This window comes from Idiotropiscis lumnitzeri, chromosome 15, assembly GCF_059441095.1.
Source record: "Idiotropiscis lumnitzeri isolate Australia: NSW breed Sydney's pygmy pipehorse chromosome 15, RoL_Ilum_1.0, whole genome shotgun sequence".
Lineage (NCBI taxonomy): Eukaryota > Metazoa > Chordata > Actinopteri > Syngnathiformes > Syngnathidae > Idiotropiscis > Idiotropiscis lumnitzeri.
In genome coordinates, this window is record NC_142405.1 from 10,286,134 (window position 1) to 10,310,012 (window position 23,879).

At 41.1% G+C, this 23,879-nt stretch overlaps 1 protein-coding gene across 8 annotated transcripts in view; it reads right to left on the bottom strand.

Moving 5' to 3' along the window:
• LOC148322818 (RNA binding protein fox-1 homolog 2-like) overlaps positions 1 to 23,879 on the bottom strand; it is a 37,045-nt gene that overhangs the window by 5,089 nt on the left and 8,077 nt on the right. For 4 of the 8 annotated variants that reach the window (XR_015846599.1, XR_015846598.1, XM_088316242.1 and 1 more), the window contains exons 2-9: positions 18,716 to 18,766; positions 11,182 to 11,382; positions 10,692 to 10,865; positions 10,267 to 10,320; positions 9,963 to 10,055; positions 2,541 to 2,628; positions 2,323 to 2,379; positions 1,859 to 2,012 (exon numbers count right to left, since the gene is read on the bottom strand). Coding sequence is in view for 6 of the 8 variants with exons in the window: in XM_088316242.1 (XP_088172368.1) it covers positions 1,859 to 2,012; positions 2,323 to 2,379; positions 2,541 to 2,628; positions 9,963 to 10,055; positions 10,267 to 10,320; positions 10,692 to 10,865; positions 11,182 to 11,382; positions 18,716 to 18,766 (872 nt within the window). In the remaining 2 variants the exon portion in view is untranslated. Of the gene's footprint in view, positions 1 to 1,858; positions 2,013 to 2,322; positions 2,380 to 2,540; positions 2,629 to 9,962; positions 10,056 to 10,266; positions 10,321 to 10,691; positions 10,866 to 11,181; positions 11,383 to 15,343; positions 16,336 to 18,715; positions 18,767 to 23,879 lie in introns of those variants that run through there. The other 4 variants (XM_088316243.1, XM_088316244.1, XM_088316247.1 and 1 more) reach the window with 4 other exon arrangements.

Here is a 23,879-nt window from a genome sequence, read left to right on the forward strand (position 1 = left end):
GAGAGAGAGCAAGAGACAGAGAGAGAGAGAGAGAGAGAGAGAGAGAGAGAATTATTTCACACCCATGCAGCATGCAGAACAAATAAAACACCATTTCATTAAAAAAAAAAAAACAATCTGTAAACAACCGGGACAAGCTTTTTTTTTTTTTTAAATACACCATATCAGTAGTACGAATCAATTTAATCTGTGGGAAAATTAAATACTCCTCATAAATATGTCTGTTTATCTATGCCAGCAACCTATCGTGTCAGGTATTGCAAATTCTAATGGACTTTTCCATCAGATGGAAGAAGGTACAATAAATGTGAGCATATCACCATCCCATTGAGAAAGTCATTTTGCGAGTGATTTGAGATGAGATTATCTCCATTTCAGAATCTATTCTTTTTATTAAACTTTTGTCACGTGCCATTGGATGATTCTAATGTGTCCCTTGGCTCAGTAAAAGGAACTGTTCTAAAGCTCACAAAAGTTGAGCAGCGACTGAATCATAGATTTGTGGATACAAGCGCCCAACATTAAATTTCCCGTTGCCCAATGGGGCTACTCATGCTGAAAACTATTGACAGGTCAACAGCATGAGAATATTATTTGAGCTTGAGTGACTTGAGGTGAAGCCATGTTGTTGTGCGGCAGATGGCTAGCTTGTTCAGATGCTTACAAATTGTGCTGATAAGATCCGACCAAAACATTCAACAACAATGCATGACAACTTATTGGACTCAATCACTCAAAGGTGATGTTTGCCAACTAGAAACATATTTTGTTTTGCAAGGGAGTGGATATATTTTATAGTGATAGCATTGTTGAAGAGAAATAAAAACCAAGTCATAAAGAGCATTTTGTGGGTAAATCTTTGTTGGTGCAAACATGGAGAGGGGTATTTTCATCTTGTTTTTTTTTATGTTATCTCAAGCAGCCCCAATGACACAAAGATGTCAGTTTTGATTTGATTGGAGCATTTGAGCAGTCACATGCCCATTATGCAACTATCACAGCACATTGACACGCAGAGAGTCTATAACTCTGGGGACAAGTTAAATATAAATAATTAGGAGCAAATTAGTGTGCAAGGTGTCTGCTTAAGCATAATTACTGCAGGTGGATGGGTTGTGTAGGTGCCAATCCACCGATGTCTGTTTCTCTATGAATGCAAATCCCTAGATGGCTGTATCTATGTTTATTCAAATCAGGCTTCAAGTGTTGCTGTCCAATTGACACATGGATTTCTGAGTGGAGTGTGAATAATGTTTGGGCTTCTGCATGAGCATGGCTGTGTTAAACAATTCCCTGCTCAGAACAGAAAGTGGAAACTATCTAAAAAAAACTGACCCGTTCCTCAATTGATCATACTGTTTTTTATTTTTTAACATAAAGTCGGGGCTACAATGGTCAGGGACAGCAAGGCCTTCTTTTTCTGCTGGCCTAAACACCACAGTATATTTGCAACCTAAATTGTAAAAGAGTGCCAGCCAACGTAAATTAACTAGATTAGCAATCGAACATTTTCTTCTTCTTCTAAACAATCAGATTTCAAATTTGTCCTCCAAAAGCCACCGAGCTGGCCGACAAAGTGTTTTTCAATCCTCTGATTGGTCAGTCGGCGCACCTCCAGCATATTTTGCTACGGAACTGCTCCAGATAACTTTCGGGGCACAGTAGCGCGCTGTTATAATATACTTTTATCTTTTAATATTGATGGTTTCAATAACGTGATAGTGGTGGGATTAAGTGGTGGATTCAGTCAAATAAGCCCCTACTGAAGGCTCAGGCCCCAAATGCACCGCCCGCCACTATACAAATCATATAAGGTCTGCAACTCTTGCATCTACCGTCAGACTTGTAACATTCTTACCCAGGGTATGCCGGGATAGCAGGCTGAGGCACAGCTGCCCGCACCGCACTGTAGACAGGCCGCCCCCTTCCACGAAGGTGAGCGCCACGGAATGCAGCGGCCGCGGCTGCTGTAGTGGCTGCTGCGGCTGCTGAAGTGTAGGGGAACCCTGGGACTGGAGAGGGTGGCGGACGAGAGAAGAGCAAAGGAGGATTTAAAGGTATTGCACAGGGATGCGAAGTGAATATATATCGTAGAGAGAAGAAGAAAATTAAACATGTCGGAAGCTCGGGGTGCAGAGAAGCAATGGAACAAAGCAAATAGAGATGGAAGGGGGAGTTATATCACAGCCTTCAGGGTTTCATTTTAATAATTAGCAGAGGGGACAACTGCTAAGCAAGCAGTGCATTAATACAGAGTAAAGACTAGAAGGTGGGTATGAATGTGAATAAGGAATGAGGATGGTGGTGCTCAGTATGCCTCACCTGCATAGAGCTCAGGTCCATACACAGCCCCGACCATTGGGCTCAATTTCCACCCTGCTGAAAGTCATAAAGGAGACGCAATGGGTAAAAGATGAAGAGTTACAGTATATGAAGAGAATAGACACAAAAACTTTGTGGATTTTTAACTGGGCTGATAACGCAGCGGATTATCAGGCGAGCACAGTGCCTCATCGTTAGTGGGTCAGTGTGGTTGTTACCGTAAGGCAGCGTGCTCAGAGCCTCTCCATTAGGGTAAGGGCTGACCATTTTCTTGTTAGTCATCACCCTGGCAGTGGCGTTATTCACCTGGCAATGGAAGGACACATAGTCAAAGCCACAAAGACAACAACTGGACAGAGGACACTCAAGTAGACGTGAATGTAGATTATTTTATTTTAAAGCCAGTTCTGTGCTGTGGAGTATTTGGAGAGAATAGTTACACGGATATGCTTGGGATTATGTGCTGCAAGTATGCGTGCCCGGTCAGACTTTGTGCATCCGTGAAATGGATGCGATTGCAGTGTTAGTGTACAAAGGTGGGTGGGAACAATTGTGGTTATTTTGTGTCATCATGCAATTAAGAGCGAGATGTCTGGTAAAGATCTGATGATTCATTGTGAGGTACGAGGGCTGCCACAAGCTAAACGGGTTATATTGCTGCAGCCACGACAGAGAGGAGGACATTTTTGGCATGCACAAATGCATGGTGGTACATTTTTCAGTCTATTAAAGAGGCTATTCAATCCAAGATGGTTGATTATCACTCCTCGTCTCGGCGCTTCAAAGGATCATGCTGCCCCTCCATAATTTATCCTCATTTGCCTTTGAAGAGCTTTAAGAAAAAGAGATTCTAGCCCTCTGCCCAAGCTCCTAAATCTGACTGTGCCGCAATCCTAGGATTTATGACCTTTACACAAGATGAGGGGAGAGTGTGTGCCTGACAAAGAAGGAGCGAGACTGAGGAATGAGAGTATTTGTGTGCTCATAGACGCTGTGCTCCCATTTAGAGACCATTAATGGCGAGGACCGCCATCCATATTGCCTCTCGAACCGAGTCATGTTCTTTATCTGCTCAAGCTTCATTCGCATGGAAATGAGGCTTGCCTTCTTTTCCCCTCATTGCAAAAGACAAGGTCAGTGGCAAATGATTCAATTAGCTTAGCTTGCCTAGTCGTCTAATGCAAGTGCCGTAGGCGTCTGAGCGAAGTAAATACGATCATGTGGAACATTTTGTATGAAAGTAAACTTGCATACATGCGAGATGTTAAACTATGGCTAGTTTAAAGGAATAATGGTGTAATCTTTGAAAAGTGTTCAATATGTAGCTGTATTTGTGTAATGTCCAATCAATGGAACCTGACAGGAAGACATGCAAATCAACAGACGCAAACGGAAGGTAAATCTGAAAATGTTAAAAGGTTAATAGAACACTCACACTTTCCTGTCCCTTATGCCCACCCAGTCCATTCTGACCAACAGACCCAGACAAAATAAAAATCACATTTCCATATGAAACCAAATTTGTGGGGTTTACACACCTAAAAAAAAAAAACAAATACAAACAATACAAGGGAGAGTAAAAGGGGGTGCAAAAACATTTGTTTTACAAACTCAATAATCATAATCATATCACACAGAAATTACAGGCAGCCAATATGGGCGCATCACATGAGCAAGAGTGAGTTAAGAAACATAAAAAAAGAAATAAAACGAGAAAGAAAAATCAGCCAATCAGCAAGCATCGGATGCAGCATAGAGACCAATCAAAAACAATCGCAGCACTCCCACATCAAACGCATGAGACGGAAATGGTAAAAACAGGGGTGTTAAGAGGAAAGGATGCAGGTGAGAAGTACGGAGACAGAGCCAGTCCATAAACAAACAAAAAAATAGAGACAAAATAAAAAAACAAGGGATAATATTTACATGAATAACACAAAAACATCTAAATCCAAAAATATATACATAAGTATATGAAGGTGCATCATTCAATTAGATCTGGTGACCATTCTCCTGAAGATCTCATGTGGTGGGTTGAGAAACAGAGCACCAAAGGATGGATGGAACCGAGAGTGAGAGAGAACAAGAGAGAAGAGAATAAAGAGGAGAGAGGGAGAAAGAGAGAGCAAATCTCATTCCCAAAAAGGAGAGAAATAAAATGGACATGAGACACTGTGCCAGGCAGCGAACTGTGTGTCACAAACTAAGACCAGTACACTATGACTAGAAACTACAACTACTAATACACAGACAATCCACTACAAGAATACCAAACCAACAGAAGAAAACAAAAACGGCAGCAAAATAGAGCCCCCAAAAATAGCAAAGGTAAACCCCGCATCGGTTTAGAGACGCATATGGTTACAACACTGTCTGGTTAGTGAGCTGGAGGATCGTGGCTTCGTATGTGATTTTTAAACACAAAACATGAATCATCAAAACATTTTTTTAGTTGTCCTTCCGGCTCTTCGTGTGAGTCAACGACAATTGAAGCGGAATCAGCCACTGCCTGCCCAAATATTGGAAAATTAACTCTAAATATAGCCTCAGTTTCGGTTTGCAAAGATATGACTGGTTGCCTGGAATCATACACTGTTGCTTAATTTCAGACGGAATAACCAAAAGGTGGTAAATGATGGGGGGGTTTGCTTAGGAGTTTTATTACCACGGAGTTCAAAGTTGCTTTAAGAGCATCCCAAAGTTTTGTTGCAATCTGGGAATCAATATCACTCATAGGAAATCTCCAAATGTATTTATCAGGCCTATGTCAACATTTTAAATGTCAAAATTACTAGAATGTAAAATGCTGGCAGGTCAATAAAAAGAAGAAATTAGCGGTTTGCATTCACTGATTTCTTTCTTTTTTTTTTTTTAACGAATCAATAGGATGAATACTTCATACACTGATGGATAAGCAGAAAGACTGTGGAAAGCTGTGTCATTGCATAGAGGAGAGTGATTACATTCGATCATTCCCAGTGAGGTGTTAATGGCATGGTGCGGGGGGGATGGGTGCAGAAAGTATTACTGTTACACAATCCAAATCCAGACGATTGCATACAGTGTCTCCGTGTGTGCCATGTTGTGACTGTAAAATGATATGTACAACAGCTGTTTAGCTTGGTAAAACAAATGCGTGGGCCTGAATTTAAGCTCCCCAGTATCATGATAGAACAACAGTGGTAACGTCATCTGTACATTGTACATGTTGATTGAAAAAAAAAAAAAAAAAAAGGCCCGTTTTAGGGGTGAGGTGGAAGGGGATCAATTCAGTGATGGTTTGTACACAACTTACCATTGCAGCGGAAACAGCGAGCGGTTACCGTGGAGACTGACAACAACACACAGAAGTCGTCAGGGAAACAGAAAAAATATAATAAATAAAGGAACAAATAATCCAGGCAACAAAAGAAAGCTAGATGTCAACCCCTCACCATCCATGTCTAATAAAAACCTGATAGCAGCAGTGTTACAGCTCAGAAGAGAATGAGAGAGAAAGAAGACAGCGGAGGGAAAGGGGATGGTAGCCTTCAAATGCTTAACAGAGATCTGGGCATCGTTACAACAATCAGACCCATGAGGGGATTGGAAACATTTTCAAAAGAACAATTTAGTAATGTGACTGTAGTGCTGGGCCAATCTTGCTTTAACACAACCACGGGGGAGGTGGTAAAATAGAGTTAATACTTTTCCTCATTATTTAAAGACACAAAGGTAAAGATTTCTTATCGGTTATTTGTGAAGAGGAGTTGGAATGTACTGTACTTGGAGAATTGATTTGGATAAAGGAGCAAAAAAAGAATCTAGTCAACCAATAAAGGAGACATAACGTGACAAAACAATTTTAACAAAGGTAGGGCAATTGGTTGCAACAAAAATTTCAATGATGGAAATGGCACAAAGACAAAGTGACTGGGCAATGAAGGAAGTAAGAGTTTCGGAAGACAAGGATTACATGTGACAGCAAGTAGGAAGAGGGTGGAAAGGCCAAAGTGCAAAATTTCTCTTGCCTTTTCTTTCAAGTTAAAGCTACAAATAATGTTACACATGGGAAAAACTCTCATACTGATTTGTGCTTTCCATTGATCCATTTTAAAGGAAACTGTGTTGTAACTGTATTATTACATCAAAATGGAGCTCGTCAAATCCACAGTTTATTGGGCTGAGGTCATTAATAAACATGGTATTTACTCTAGTATCGGATATGTCACAAGAATATTGAAATTGCTTATGGCCAATGTCTGCCCAAATGAACAGGAGAAATGGGGGGGCTAAGAAGATTTCGCCACACATCCCCATGCACTCTCACATGAGCCCAATTTGAAAGCGATTACGCATGCAGAACTCCACCATTTGTGACTCACGCTAGTGCTTGTGTTCAAATGCCCGATTAAAACTCTGCGCTGCGGAGGAGCTGACACTTCCTGTTAAGACGCCATCTCACAGGAGGAGGACCAAACACAAATTGGAGCATGTGACGGGGAATGGTAGCACAATGCGATGTTGACCTTGAGGGGTTGAGCTTCCGCTTGTTGACCAGGGCTGTGCTGCGGTGCACGAGGTTTAACATCACTTTCTAGAAAATACGGATGCACCAATGTTTTTTTTTTTAATCAGCAAAGTATGAGTCCAACCTGAGTATACCAAGTTGAGATACGTGATAATGCGATTATGTCTTGCAATTAAAATGAAAATGTGCTTGTTTGTCGAAACAAAACACTGTTCAAATATGTGCCATAATACTGTTACACAAGAAATTGCAAAAATATTATAGTTTACTGACATTTTAACATCCAAAAACATGTTTTTCGTAACAATCTTGTCTTATTTCAGTTTTGCTGTCCATACACTATGAGACATGATCTAAAAGGATAAAGCAGATAAGAGATGAAGAAACAACAGGGTTGTGCACCCAATTTGGGAACACAGGCACCCCAATTTTACAATGGTGGGGCGGTTTGAAAAAAAAAAAAAGTCTTCTCGACTCTAAGGTCACACACACACAACGGATATGCATATCATGGCCCAATCATAGGTAGTGAAGGGCGGGATCCTTATGTGATTGGCCACAGTTCAGATATTTTTAAAGCTTTATTTTACACTCAACACGGCGGTTAAACACATGGAGTTGAGCCTCAATGTCAGGCATGGTGAAATTAAATGTGGGACAATATTATTGTGGTCTGAGAGACCAAGAGGTATACATCACAGGCAGGTTCCAACAGTGGCCAACAAGGAAGTATCTCTGCGTGGATTTGGTAAGTGTACAGACCACACTGGCAGCAATTGCTTTGGTAGCAGCGAATAAGACACAAGCCATGCTAATCGCTAATTTGACCGAAGATTGATGCTAGTTAACTTAAGACTGACACGTCTAGGGCATTTAATATCTAGCAATTAAATGCTTGGGTGATACAAGTGCACTTTTCACAGGCGCCTGGTTAACAATGTAATTGTAGACTGGTGAAAACTCAATTGAAAGAAATAGAAGCATAAATCGATCACGGCTATAATCAAGTTCAAATACTGAAAACATATTGAGATTTTCGCATTGCAAGAAATGTCCAACTGAGAGTCGAGCACTGCTAGAGAATGTTACCTGACTTAAATTATCTGAGTCTAGCTTTGCATATTATACAGTCACAGATGGTTTTAGACTTTCTAGATGGGATCAATGATCAGTTAGTTGTAATTGGTGTAGTGAAGTGACTTCTTCGGAGCGCAGAGTTTTATTCCAGGGAAAAAGTACAACAGTACAACTTAAATAGCAACAATTCTCCACCTATCAAAATAAGGCCGTATACATGCTTGGTTAGAGTCACAGTGTCGTGTACCAACAATTAGTCAGCAGTTAGGCTGACCGAAGAAAAAACTTTTTTTTTTTTTTTTAAATATAGATACACATTCGAAATAAGAATGTAATTAATCAGTCCAACTGCAATGAAAAGACAATGACTTTGACCTGCCCAAGTGCAACATTCCATGCTAACAAAACAACTCCATCACCAAAACTAATACGTATAACAAACAGCTGGAGAATTAGCATGCAAGGGAAGAATCCGCACACCCTGATCGGATCTCGGTTAGACGATATGTTTCCATAGGAAAATACTAGTCATGCATAATTAGGCTACATCAACTTAACTCATGCCAGTGGAAAATAATAAGCCTCCTTGACACGCACTAAACATTTAAGTAAAACCATTGCAAACAGTGGGCCCATATATCAGAGTTTGTCAACTATAATGCTTGCTATTATGAATTCTGTTGTGTTGCCAACTTTATTATTGAAAACATAGTTCACCAAACTCTGAAATGACCAATTAAAGGAAATGTTTACAAGAGCAACACCTGCAAGATAGGAGAACTTCCAGACAGCACTGCTGCAAATAGAAGTGCCTGGCCTTTTCTCCAAAGAAGGAAGAATGTGTAAACCAAACCCAAGATGTGCCCTGTGCCAGCCCTTTGTTTCTTCAAGCCCATGCATCATAAACAAACACTGTACCAACTACTGCTTCATCACTCACTACAGCCCAACACGACTACTTGACTATTTGTAACAAAGAGTACAACAGTGCATGCAACAAACTTCTCTCAGAGGCATAATTGTTTTCATGCATTAATTGGGTTGAGACACAATCAGCTTAAAGCAATGCAAGGGACAAGACAAGCTGTCACTTCGAGTAACTCCATCTATATCCATTCAGCTTGCCGACTGACTGAAAATGGAGCTGGCAGCGGATGTACCAGTGGATGGAGGCTGCTATCTTGTATTTGCAAACGCAACAGAAGAACAGAATACGGGACTGAAAGGGAAAAAGGTCCGGCCTTCATCCGTCATGCAGGTCCTGTCAACGCTCGCTCTCGCGCTCTGTCTTGCTCTCACACACACGAACACACGCACACACAAATTGAAGTCAGCACAGTCAGCTCATGCAGGCTCTTGTCCTGCAGTGACCTGGGTCAAGAGATCCAAAACAGATATCGGATACAAAAATCAGATTGCAAAACAACTTAACAAAAAATGTGTAATGCACTGAATAGGTCTTTCGGACTAATTAAGACAAACACAAAGTGAACATGCGTTGGTGCTGCTGTGATTCCCTGCATGCTGCTTTTGTACAAGGTGCCACAATCACCACTTAGCCACAATATCAGGAGAGGGGAACACTGGATTTATTGTACGCCGGGGAAGAAATTAAGAGCATCCGATAGCAATCTGCCATGCATGATCCTTCCACTGCATTCCTCTCGTGCCCTCCGGTGCCAACCACAGAGACAACATTCCGATTGTTGGTGAAAACATGTATCAATGTGGCTACAAGTAGCACATCAAAAAGCAGAAGAGAGAACAGCTTCAAGAGGGAATAAAATGCTGCAGAGGAAAAATACCCCAGCATGCCTTAAATGTGTTCTTGCACCCCCAATCAGTCTCACCAAAAATATAAATAAATAAATAATCCAAAAATAAATTTTAAAAAAATGGAAAAAACAAATATTACAGCGGACCAGGCAGTGGGACATGAATGCGCTGCATCAGAGTGTTATCAATGCTAGCTAGCTAGCAATCAGGGGTTCTACAGTTAGAATGGCAGTAGAGACAGGGCAGAAAGTGCAGTGGACACAGATGGGAAAATTACCTCAATCTTACGCCCTTCCACCAATGTGCCATGGAGCTTTTCGCGGGCTCTCTCTGCATCAGCGCTGGTCTCAAATGTCACAAAGCCAAAACCCTGTGGCGCAAAGGACGTGTCAAGAAAGTAGGCATGTGGGTGCAGTACACATTTATCACATTGGGGCGTATGTGATTTTCTGATAATGGTTTATATTGAACTTCTGTTTAAGAAAAATGACTTCTAATATTCCAATGTTATATCATATTGTATTATATTTTTAGAGTGAAATAGATTGTTGGGTGAGGTCAGATTGGATGGATTTGCTTACCTTTGAGCCCCGCTCATTGAAAATTATTTCTACATCCAGAATCTTCCCATATTGCTGCAAAAATAACACACAGTAATTACAAAAACAATATAAGAAAAAAAACGCAACAATTATTTTTGACTTGAGTTTGATTAAAATTCAGAATGTTCTGACTTGTCAAGTCCACTTTTTGCACTAGAGGTCACTATTGCACATAGGACACATTGCTGCCGTTTTCTTTGTTTCACCTTTCTCCTCCACCCAGTTTAGCACATGGACTCACAAATTCACTTCTCAATAAATCATCAAAAGGACAACCATGAACCTCTCAGTCCACTGTCTTGCCAAGGTGATCCTAATGCATCTTGACTCGTCAACTGATACTCGTGTGAATGTGTGTGTGTGTGTGTGTGTGTGTAAGGCTACGGCACTTGCAAAATTCTTACCCCAAACATCTGCCTGAGATCTGGATCTCGGAAGCGGAATGGGATGTTTGAAACATGGAGACGTTTGGGGGTTCCTTTGGCCTCTGGCGACTCTCCTCCAGATCCTCCTGCTGCTGTCCCCCCAGTACCACACTGTACAGCTGCCTCTCCTTGGGTGGTGTCCTCAGGCTTAATCTGCGGTAGAAGTAGAAGGTGAAAAGAGATTGAGGAAAAACAGGGGGGGGTACAACATGGACTGGTTGCCAGTCAATAGGCGGCTAACAAAATGTTCCCCTAAATAACTTGATGCCATATAATCGCATTTTCACAAATCCAAATCATATCCACGCCCTTATTTTGACATATCTAAATGGAATGTTAGTAAAACATGTATTGTAATTCGGAGGTTTGTGCTATTCTGCGGAATACAAGATTCATTCCACACAGGCGGGACAAATGTAAAGTTAGGCCTTAACACCCAGCAAACCCTTTGACACCACACAATGCTTACACTGTCATTGATGGTGGTACTGGTGGTATCCCCATTAGCACCAGCGCCTACCTCAGCGGTGCCTTGACCCGATGCACCAAACATCGCTCCAGGGCCAAATTCTGTCCCAGCTATCCCATTCTGGGGAGGAGGTGGCGGAGGGAATGCTGAGAAGGCTGGTGCCACCAAACCATCCTGTGCTCCTGCGGAATCCTGAGACCCCTGGAGAAGAACAAAAAAAAAATGGTTAAGACAAATTCACTTTTTATCACGACCTACGGAATGGTAGAATGACACAAATTTCCCTCTTAATTCCTTCAATACATTACTGTACTCCAATCCAATCTATTTCTGCTATACTTTCCACCTCCTACCTGCACATCGCTAGCAGGTATGTTTTCAGTCAAACCAGCCATGTGATATTTACAGCACACATACATTAACAGCTTGAAAATTCAATACTCGTTTTGAAATGCAGAAATGGTAATGACGGACAGAAAAATAAAAATCCAAGACACATTATTCATGAAATTTAAAGACAACATTAGACTACAGTAGTCAATAAATACTAATGGAGGTGTCTCGGCTCAGCCTTGTTGACTCTGATAATATCCACTTTATTTCCGCTACTGCTATGGTACAGCCAACAATACGGCCAACACATTCTTTATAGCTGTGCTGCTGCTGCGGCACATCAAAAGCATCTTGAATGCGTTTGTGTGTGGTGACAGCAATATTGCTCGCTCATATTATTTTTTAAACGCATATCCCCTTTATGGCAAAGATAAGAACAAACATGGTCTGGGTAGAAAGCTATAAAAAAGATGGATACACAGAAAGTGAAAGACAAGAGTCAAAGGCTTGAAAAAAGCAGATTTGCATTTTGCGCCTCATACAAAAACACTCAATAGCAAAACTGCCAACGGGTGTTAACTGTATGTGGTGCAACGTGCTTACGTCACCTACAAATGGGAAGGTAAAAGGCCGAAGCTAAGCTATTTGGATTTTGAGCCGGAGGATGTAAAAAATGCAGTGGGAAAAAAAAGTGCGAGAGCTTTTCGGACTAAAATGCAAGGCGAGCACTATGACATGTAATCATCGTAACACAGAACTTGCTTTACACCAAAGACGCCCAGTATGAAGGGTATTTTCTAAAAACACTTTTTAAAACCATTTTTCCCAATCTTTCCAGAGAATAAAATTGTAGCTAATGCAAAATATGAATTTAAGAAATGTGTTGTTGATTAATTAATTTTTTGGGGGTTTTTTTTCGTTCCAAAGTGAAATGTCTTTTTTCTTTGTAATAACTGCTCTTTAACTCCGCGATAATTCAAAATAACTTTAGTAGGAGACCCAAAGATTAAAATATGATTGTTGCAGCCTTACATTCAACTCCCTGGGATTACCCTGCCAAAAAAATGCTCCTCAAAATTTTAAAGTTGCTCAGGCAAATTAAGTCAAAAGGCTTAAAAAAAAAAAAAAAAAGTTATTTCCAGCCTTGAAAATGGATATGGAGGTTAAGAGGACTGCACCATTGATTGAATATGAAGCAACATTCGCTCGTGGTCTGCTGAGTACTGTGTCCTAGGTGACGCCTAGAAACAGCCTTTTTAATTACAGTAACGAAGATGCTTTGCCTCAAAGCAAATGAGCTCTGTCCCTCTCTTTCCCTAATCCAATAGCCTGACAGCTCAGTTTTGCCGCAGTGACAGCCACACTGGCCGCTGACATCCAGCTCAGACTTTAGAACCATCTGCACCAAAGACAGTTACGGTGGGCTATGCTCAAACGATTGAGCTGTCATGAGTGATGAAGCAGCCATCCAAAAGGAAAGCCTTTAGTCTTATCGATTTGGGGCTGTTCGCATGCTCGGAAAAGGCTGAATGCTGATGTGTTTTGCAGCTCCTATGCTGTGTCATCTTGAGAAGAGGATCAGAAAATTGTGGTCAGTGCCGTTGTGTCAAATTTTATTCTCCCTACTCAGTTTGGCACTGCTGTGATCGGCTCCATTCACCTCGTTTTGAGTGGCTGATTTACCACTACAAAAGAGGACGGCTTCAGTCGTGACGGAAAATTGCTGATTTGACCAGTGTGACGAGTGCATGCAACAAAACACAACAGTCGGATATACGCTAATAAGCACTGACAAAGGAGAGAATGAAGGATTCCTACTTTGAAATGTTTTAAACTTGGACTTGGAATTAAAATGGCTGGTCTTATCACCAGTGTTGCCAAAACAATTTTAACAATATGGCTAATAGGTCTATTTTAAATGAAAGTTAAAAAGTGATAAGTACAGCAAATACATAATGCATCAGCAGTCCTTTTCAGAATCTCATATTACAAATCACACACTGCTTTGGAGTAGAGACTATTTGTGATTAGATTTTCCTTCCCACCTCATGTACACACCGTTGTTTCACCTGCGACACCATATGTTTTTCCAAACACAGAGCAGATGAGGGGAGGAAAAGCGGCCGCTTCGAGAGAAACCTTTCAAGCGTGAGTCTTATGACCGTCTGCTGACTTGTGAAGTACACATCAGCAAAAGCCACCGAATGTGGCAGCCATTGACACCAACTCATCAATCAAACAATTCCCATATGTTCCCTGTAACTGAACTGAGTTGCATGGAACGGAATGGAAATACTTAACATGCCTTCTTCTGCACTTTTGCACTCATGTCTTTTCCAGCGCTTGGAGAAGAAAACATCGACCCTAACCCCACCATTCAAAGTAGTGACGACATCATGTCACTCAAACCTCTTTCACTGTAATGTCCATCAAGTAAAGCCTACTTCCCATCTGCTTATATGATCGATTTAGAGAAGAATCCCTCGTCTCCGTCCTCACTTTGGGCCAATCAAAAAATGTTCCAGAGAAGCACATCAGCAGGTCACTGGCTCACAGTTGGAAATGACAAGAGATCTTTATTTGACAAGAGAAATACAAAATAGAAAATTATAAATTACAGACGGGACATATGAGTGTGAAAGGTTGGGACTTTAAAAGCTAAAACTGTCACAAGCTAAAACACACAGAAAGTACAAGCTAATATATCAAAATGCCATTCGTCCACCAATACATTGACTAATGATGCTGTTGGTGCGCGTGGGAATTGGGATTGGATGCAAACTAAAACATATTCTCAATCGATTCACTCTAATGAAACATAAAGTGAGGGCAGCACCAGGGTGAGGATCCCATTCAAAATCCAAAGTTGCGTATGACCAACAAGCCTTTTGTAATTAATGGGAAAATCAGGCAGTCTTTCCATAAAGCATCAGAATGTCAACAAATAAGCTCAACAGAACACCAGGAAGGCACTAAAGATTTATAAACAATGCACACGTGACCACTAATTTGACTATTAGCAAAATCAGAAAATTGTGGATATCAAAGACTCAATAGATAATTTTACCCGAAAAGTCTTTGTGGACGATGTTTCCTTGCAAGAATGAAGCACAATACAACACATGATGACGTACAGAATACTGTACATGCCACGAAGGCAGTCATACTCATGGTGCATGCCTGTCAACACAGGTCAGTAACGCAACTTCAGCTTGCTCATTTAACCCTACACAAGGCTGGAAAGAAGTTCAAACCAGAGAAGAGGACATGTCAGAACAGAGCCATGAAACAAACTGTAATCCCCAAGCTTCTATTTGCTATGGCGCACAGACCCACAAACGTTTATAAGCAATGAGGCGTGCAACTGCTATCAACCGTATAAACATTGAATGCAACAATGATGCCAATGAAAATAGAGTAGTACTCTTCTGTAATTCTTGCTTTGGTTGAGATATATTTATTCGCGACAGAAAACAACCAGCAACAGTAGCCGAGAACAGCACATGCAAATCATTGTGTGTTTGTTTGTAGTGAATGCTAATTTACAAAATCCATCCCTAGAAGGGTATGTTTAAGAATAAAATGCTAAACGGTTTATTAAAAAAGGATAAGTCCAAAATATGGCTGAAATTCAAGCAGCAAAGTTACATTCACTGTTCCGCAAAATTTAATAAACATAAAATGTGACTTCATACAGCAGACATCTGCATCTTAATTGCCTAAGGAAGCCAGCCACATGAAGACAAAACGAATCAACACTTTATGTGTTGTTGTTCTTTCCAGTGTCAACACTAAGACCCAAGTTGCTAGTCTGAGTTTAAGAACTTACCAGCAGTGCCGTTGGATAGTACAGCCCCATCATTGTCTGACTTGGTACAACGACTCTTGACCAGCTCTCCTCTTTCACAGACCCTCTCATCTCCCCTTCCTGGTGCGTGCCAACCTCCCCCCCTGCTCCTCCGCTCCTCGGCCTGGGCTCCAGGACCATGAGCGAACAATCGCTTCGGTCCACGTCCGTCTTTACATTCAAATTCTCCCTCGTCCACTCCTCCTTCCCTCCGTTGCGTGGCTTCTTCCAAACACGAGCTTCGACTGCCTGTCACCGTCTTCCTCTTTTTCTTCGTCTCACCAGCCGGCGCCGCTGCTCGGATCCCCTCAGGCCTTAAAGCGTCTCTCCCCGCCTGACAGCCAGAGACTCCCCTCTCCTTCTATTGCTCTTTTCTCTCTTTGCTGTGTCTGTCTATCATTCACTTGCTCATGTTACGCGGCCCGCTCTTCCCACAGCTTCCTCTTGTTCCCGCCTCTCTTTTAAACTTGACCTCCTTCTCAGCCTCAGTCTCTCCAAACGATCAGAGCATCCATGTAGCCAGCTAAATCTTCACTGGGTTGGAATCAGAAAGAATTCACTGCAGTCTTCTCAATCCCCTGGTGAGGAGAAAACGGGAGGGAAGGAAAGTCTTTCTTCATTTCACACTGGCAGTGTGAGTACAGAAGGCAACCCCCACTGCATTGCAGCTTTTTTAGATGATTTATTTATTGCATGACAGCTCGTCGGCTGCAAAAAGCAGCAGTAGCTAGCTACTAGGGCAGACTGAAAAGACCTAGCTGTGTGGGTAGGCTCCAAGCTTACCATCCTCTGCAGCAGCTGCGTTCAAAACACGGATGGGAGCCCCGCGCAAAAAAAAAGTAAAAAAAAAAAGAAAAAATGGTAATAGCAAACCTCTAAACCCCAAACTGACATTAAACATAAGCACACTGCATCACTATTCTAGATGTGGCTCCACATGTCCAAACACTGTATTGTTGCAGAGATGAGAGAGCAGTTTTCCGCACCGCACTTCCATATGCAAGGGATGGAGCACTGCGGAAAGAAGCCTTAATGCCAAGCTTTCAGACATCTGCTGAGTCTGGCTGGAACTGAGTCCAGAGGGATGGAGGAAGGGCGGGATCAGAGTAGGGGGTGGTGGGGAAAAGGAATATCTGGCGGGAGTTGTCCGGAGTGGGGGCAAGGACAATGGGGCAGTGGATGCGAGTGACAGATAACAGGATGAAGAGATAAATGGATAAAGGGCCGAGTGAAAACAATGAGCGAGGGATGACAGGATTAAGGCTGTAAGTGAGAAGGATGAGAGGATGAATGAGGGATGATCTGAAGATTAAGCACACTGACTGACTTTTGCGATAAACGCACGCAAACACAAGCATATTATGCACACATTGATGTGGTGCTGTGATCATGTGCTGCTCAACCTTGGTTGGCCGGCACACAGAATCAAACAAAGTTCATCAGTTTGACTCACTCAAATTCTTTCCATAGTTAAAAAGACTCAATTTAAAAATAAGCCTAAACCAGCAAATATTTAAGTAGTTCATGAACAGTATAATATAACATATTGCACTCTTTTTATGACATTTTTGCTTGGTGGTATGTCATGACCTTGTTCTAATATTTATATGGTGCCGTGGGTCAATAAAGTTTGGGAAACTCTAAACTAGCTGATCCAGCAAGGCAGGCCTTGGCTTACTATATTTGCATTTTAACCAGGAGTTTGTGTACAGAGGAGAGCAGGAATAATCTAAATTTTTCATAATAATATATAGTGATAACAACGTTTACACCTCTGTTTTATTTGTTCCTCATTCTAGAAACAGAACACAACAAAGCAGCAAACATTTACTTGACATTTGACAAACCTATTTTTTGGGGGCATTTTTAATGGAGCTCTTTTTTATATTACCAGACATAACAGGATCAAAGTCTAAAAATATATTTCTCTCGCCATACTTTGCCCTAAGCTTTCAATAGTAAAGTCAACAATAGAACAAAATGAGATACAATGATTAAATAGAGCATTACTTTCAAATGTCCCAAAGAGTTAAATTGTTGTGGGCTGCACAAGTGCTCCTGATGACAGCTGTAGCGACTAAAATGAGAATATTGCATGAGATGAGCTAGTAAAACAAACAAACGAAATAAAAAAAACAGCTGACGCCCTTGCCTGAAGAACATTTGCATGATGGAAGCCTCCCAGCTGGGAAGCCATCTTAATTAAAGAAGTTACAATAGAATACAACTTTATTTTATAGGGTTACATCTGTTTTTTTCTTTACTTACTTCTTCCCACGCTTGCTTTTTATCATTCCCATAATCAACTTTTGTTGACCTGAATAGAACACACACACTAAAGAATACTTGGTGGAAGGGAAACTGAGAAAGAGATAAAATACATGAAGCTGACTTTGAACTTGACAGTTAAATTCTTCCAGGCGTGCCCTCCATAAGCTCCTGTCATGGAAGCTAAGAGCGCTGTATTCCCAAGAAAGGAGATGCCAAGTGCAGAGAAGGATGAGAAGGGGACGAGGAGAGAAATGAGCATATATGGGAGGAGGATATTTCCCATGTTGGGCTATCAGGAGTCTGCGGGGCGAGAAGTGAGTCACAGACCAACACTTCCCTCCTGTGGCACCGCCAGAAAGCTACATCCCAAACACACTGGAGAAACAAATGTGCAGGCGCAACTAAAGGTGGGGACACACAAGCTCTTTGTCATTTGTGGACCAAAAATAGAAGTTGCAGAAGCATACACACAGATTCACCCCTCCACCCCCGCTCGCTCACACACTGAGCTGGTCTGAGCCGCTAAAAGTGCACTGCTGCACAGAAGAAGATAAGAAAATTGTCAGCCGGTCTTCCACAACGCTGCACATTACCGCGAGCAATATTCATGGGTGGAAAATGCTTCAAATGAGTTGGAGAGAGGAATAGAAACAAAATGAAAGAGTATTGCATGTGGAGGATGCAGAGCTTATTCTAAAGCAGATGAGAACAGCGATGCGAGCTGCAGTCTGAGAGCGGGCCTTTGAAAGAGGAGCTCAATCGCAACCTGGTTCTTTCATCTTATTCTCCAACAAGCTTCAATTATGAGCTACCAACGGATGACGCAAGGCGGAAATTAAACAGTGCTACACAGTAAATCCTGCTGCTACACAACCACTAGTAAATAGATGAACTTCCACAAGCAAAATATTCACGAACAATTGTTTTTAATTGACTTACACCCCTTTGAAGAAAAGTGCTCGATGTTATTATATAAGTCTGAAATGGGCCACAAATTAGAAGGATATGCTTGATGGACATTTTGTATGCATTTGAAAACATATTTCTTGCCATCAAGCTTTGCAAGAATTGACAGTATCTTACCTGATTGTGAGGTGTGTATCCATGGAAACCAGGATTTAAGGGCTCATTGTTCTGAAAGAGACAATGGGAGGGGAACGAGTGCAAGTGGTATGTAAGTGGCTGTAATATGACGGACAACGTTATATTACAATTGTTCCGTACAAATGGGGAGATATTTTTTATGCTTTTGCATATATAAAAAAAAAAATACAGTACTTTTTTTTTTTCGATGAATGCATCTAATAGTTAAAATTGGTGCAAAAAAATAAAAGATAAAGGTTGACACGTTTTTAAAGTAATATTCAGATATTATTGGAGTGATTTTTATCAAAACCTAGAAAAGCACGAAAACAAGTGGGAGGAACAGCGTGGACTCGGAATGATGAGCGCAGCTTACAAACATTTTTTATTCATCGACCCACCAAGCGCTACTCTCAAAACAGAGAGGCACGTAACTCCTCTCACACAGTCAGAACCTCCCCCAGAAACCAGTGCGGCGGTTTTGTGTTCGGTAATTAATTTTAATTAGATTATTCTTGTCCCTTCACCCCTCTTTTCTCTTTCCTGGTGTTATTTTGTCCTGGTTAAAGAAACTATTGTTTGCTGCAGAGCGAGGTGAGGAGGCGGCTAAAAGGAACAAAAGAGAGGGGCAGTAGAGCGGGACTGGAACAATGGGTGAAAGTTAACCAAACGCTGATATTTTGACAGCAGACAGGCAGAAGACACGAGCGTAATACTGCCTGCCGACATGCCTTGCAGAGAAAACATGACCTCCTACTGAGACCCATGCCACGACTCTCCTACAGGAGATGAGGAGGACAGAGAGGAAAAACATGAAGCTGCCGTTGGGGGAATGGGGCGGGAGGCGGAATATAGCGTTATGAATGGGGGATGGTGCAGTTGGCGGGCTTTAGAAAGGCAAATATGCAAGGTTCAAAGCAACGGGAGTAAGGAACGGACAAATGTTTTAGCATGCGCTCGAGCAGAATAATTCCACCGCACCTACAAGGACAGTCGCGACTTCTGACGGAAGTCAAAAGACTTACAACCTCCTGGCCCTAATCTCCACCCGCCTGCTGATGGGAATCTTTTCCGAGTAACATTCACTCAAACAATCAAGTGCAAGTATCTGTAAAAGTGACGGCACATTAGACCAGAAAAGACCAACAGCTTGAATACTGATTGAGGCAGGAGAGGTAATGCAGTTCAACTGTGGCTTGAAAGTATGCACGCTAAACTCAAAAAAACATTTGTGATGAGATACAGATGAGACTAGATTGAGCCAGGGATTAGCAAAGTTATTTGCAAAGAGACGAAGATGAGGTAAAACTACATTAGCTCACATACAGAACAGAAGAAGTCAGCCCACCTCTGTTCACATGCCCAGTTTTATTGAATGATTAGAAAAAAATGAATGAGACAATATAACAAATGAAGAATTTGTTTTTACATAATCAACATTGTTTTTTGTTAAATCGAAATAGGGAATGAAGGCAAAATGTCTAAAAAAAAAAAAAAAATCAGTGGGACAATTTTCAAAGACATTTCAGTTCAAATTTTATTTTTCTGAATGGATTTTATCGTCCTTTAGCAAAGCTAAATTGTTTTGGAGGGGTTTTAAAACAGAAAAACAATTGCACATATTTCAAAGGTCAAAATTAAAACTGAAAATTATGAAAATAAACCACATTCGTTATATAAACATTCAATGTACATAATTGATATCCTCACTTGTCGCAGCTGACACATGCCACAATGTAACAATTAATTTCCGGTTAGTGGTCCATTTGAGTTGCGTGTGCAGCGTTATTCATCATTTGTGCGTCCAATTCTCTTTCCACATAGTTATTAAATTGCCTTTTATTTTGTTGTTCAAAGTTAGATACGCTCTGCCTTATCGTGGTTAGACCCACAGTTCTGTGAAAAGTGAACTCAATCATTCAAGCACTTAATTCTAGTGTCTCACAATTAAATGCCAATCTTAGGTTATCTTACAATTAGCGTGGCTTGTCAGACTTCCATTAACTCATCATACTTGGAAGGGGTCATTTGGTCTTTTCAACCAATGAGAGAAACTCTACTTTTTTAAATTTTGCAGAAAATGTGTACGTATGCATGTATATCATAGAATGGAAAGCCAATTTTCCAGAAATTTGTCTTAGAAACCAGCCTCTTCGCAGTGCCGATTCCACAGCAAGAAGCACATGCAATTTTAATACATTCGATAACGGCTATACTCGCATTGCTCTAAAGTATTACATTTAGCCAGTCGGACTGCTGATGTAGCACACAAGGGGAATAAAAATTATGATCATGCTCTCGCTCTGAGAACTAAGAACTTCAAATGGATTTCTGTGGGAATTAGCTGCTAATGTAGGCTGTAATGGATGTAGACTGCATGGCCTTGTATGAACCCATAGTCGAAGTTTCGGATTATTCAGTATTTTCCTGGAAAAGGCTATCATAACATAGTAACAGAAATGAGCAACTGAGAAATAACTAAAATAACTAAATAACTAAGCAGCCTATGGGCAACTTTTTTGTAGTTGTGTCATTCAGGTCGGGTGTGTACCTTATTGTGAATTTCAAGGTCCAAATGTACTCTTGGTCAAAAGCCGATTCATCTCAAATTCACTGTGATACGAAAACAAATGACAGATTTGGACTGCTTATTTACCATTCCCAGAGATACATTGCTTTATTTATTTATTTATTTATTTATTTTTTTTTTTAAATCGGGCTAGAGGTTGTTATGCAAATCCTATTTGAAATTCGGCGGCCACATGCAAGAAAAGTGCGGGAAAAAAGTGAGCTCTCACTGACCGTTGATTTGATCAAGTTGAAATTTTAGCTTTCCGTGTTGAATTACCCCAATCCAAAATTTCACTGAAATTGCAAGGGATGAGGTTTCAAAATGCAATTTTTAAGTGAGATCTGAGGTGAACTGCCCCTTATTTACTTACCACAATAATAGCCAGCCATATCTAACTGCATAAGCATCATAATTTTAACTCGCAAACGGCAGTGAGAAGCCACTTATTTTGAGCCTTGCTTTAGCCATCACAGTTGCTATATAGGACGCGCATACACGTTGTGCTTTCTGTCAATGAGTATAAGCAATGTTGGCAAAACACTACAGTAATTCTGGAACAGAAAAGGGCCTTCCAAAAACTGTTTTCACAAAGCTGGAAGCATAGAATTCTTCATAAGGTCTAGGTAAGATGAAGAATTAAGATGCAGTGAAACTAAGGACGTCACGCCAAGCACTGCATTTACTGCATCCCAGGAGGTTGGTCCACTGAGTGAAGGTAGGTATGAGAAAAGGATGGGGAAAAGATTATTCATTTTCAACCCGTCCCCTCTCGCTCATATGAAACAGCCTTTTCTTTGTTTCTCTCGCTCTCTCGCCACTTCCTGTTTCATCTGGAACCAATCCCCCCCCACTCCCTCCCCCCCAACGCCTTGTCCCCAGGGGGAACACGCTCCTTGGTGCGGCACATTTAGAGGGGAATGAGGCGCTTCATATTGGACAACACAGTGACTTTGTAAAAACAGCTGGTGGTTAAAGACAGGCCGTTTGCATGCTGCTAAGATTACTGGGTCTAGCTGAACTAGACTTCACACCATGAGCTCTTGTGTTTGTTGTATACACCATTTCGAGCATATAAACATGTTTATGTATTTATTAGGACTCACTTAATTTTATGGCTCACGGTTCAATACGTGATTCAATATTGTTTAATGAATACATTAATATAATAAAAATAAATATACATTTAATTCTAAGTACAGACAGTTATTTTCTAAATGTGCAAATTCATTTATAAAAATATGTTTAGGATATTTATTATATTTTTGATGGATATATAATAACCCGCGATTGGTTGGCGTACAAGACGTACCCCATCAGCTTGGATAGGCTTCAACACACCCGCGATCCTATAGCGAGGATAAGTCACACAGACAACGGCTGGGTGCATATATATAATTTATGAATATAATATATCTTTCAGAGTTGACGGCATATTCTGCAAATTCATTGTGGGCGTGTGGCTTTGAAATGCCATAACTTGCTCAACATGTTACCCGTCCGTCATTTGTGAAGTTTTTTTTTTTAAGAACTTTCAGCAAATAGTCTGGTTCTTGTAGACTACGCGAATTCCATCTCAATTCGCAACTGGGTAGTTGAAACTGCTTCTAAGGGTGCACTGTATGTGTTGCACTGCCAACAAAAACCTGGAGTCAAACCGCAATACCAATTAAAACTGAAGCAAAATTATACACGACCATCAAATTACAGAGCTTCGGTTCTGCAGTGGACAGAGCAGAGTGGAAAGAAAAAAAGGGAGGAACACAAAAGGGTGGGAGGAGGATTAGAGCAACATCTGGAATCAATCTGTTGAGAAAGGAGGGCGGGAGCAGGGTGGATTGAGTCAATGGATAAAAAAACGAATAAGGGGATGAAAATAAGGAGAGAGAAACAGAGGAGAAGAAGGAAGAATGCAGGGAAAAAGTCAAGAAAAAGAAGGGAGAGCTATAAAGCAATGAGGCTGGTGAAATGGAGACAATGAGTCATGGGAGAAGAATGCTGCGTGATTTATATTTTCTTAAGGGGTTGGGGGAGGGTTTGTGGAATGGTGGTTGAATTTGATACCTGGTTCTCAAACATACAGTACGTGCATGCTTTTGCCATATGGCACTACTTAAGACCATTATGGATCTTATCTAATCAATTTAGGCATTTTTTTCATGAAAATGGATGCATAGAAGCGAAAAACTTGACAGTGCCGTTTTCTCTTGGCCAGCTTCAAAATGTAGTTTTGAGCAGGAGGTGGAGCTTTGGAAGACTGACATTCAGAGGTTCAGGCTCTGCTAACATGGATCAACAAGACACACTCTGAGGCCAACACTAAAGGGCATCATTCTTGTTTATTTTCTCTCTCACTAACATGCTATTTTAGGAGAAGGAAAGAAGTTAAGGAGTTACTGGAGCAAACTAGTGGAAGGAAAGAAAAAAAAAAGAGCAGCAGTGGTGGCGGAAGGTAAAATGACATGAGGTCAACAGATGGTGAAGGGGGTTGATGGGTAATGGTGACAGATGGAGGAGGGGTGCACAGTAAATTAGAGGGGGTCGTTCCAGGCTTCTTATGAAGGTGATTTACAAAACCCACAGAAAAATGAACGA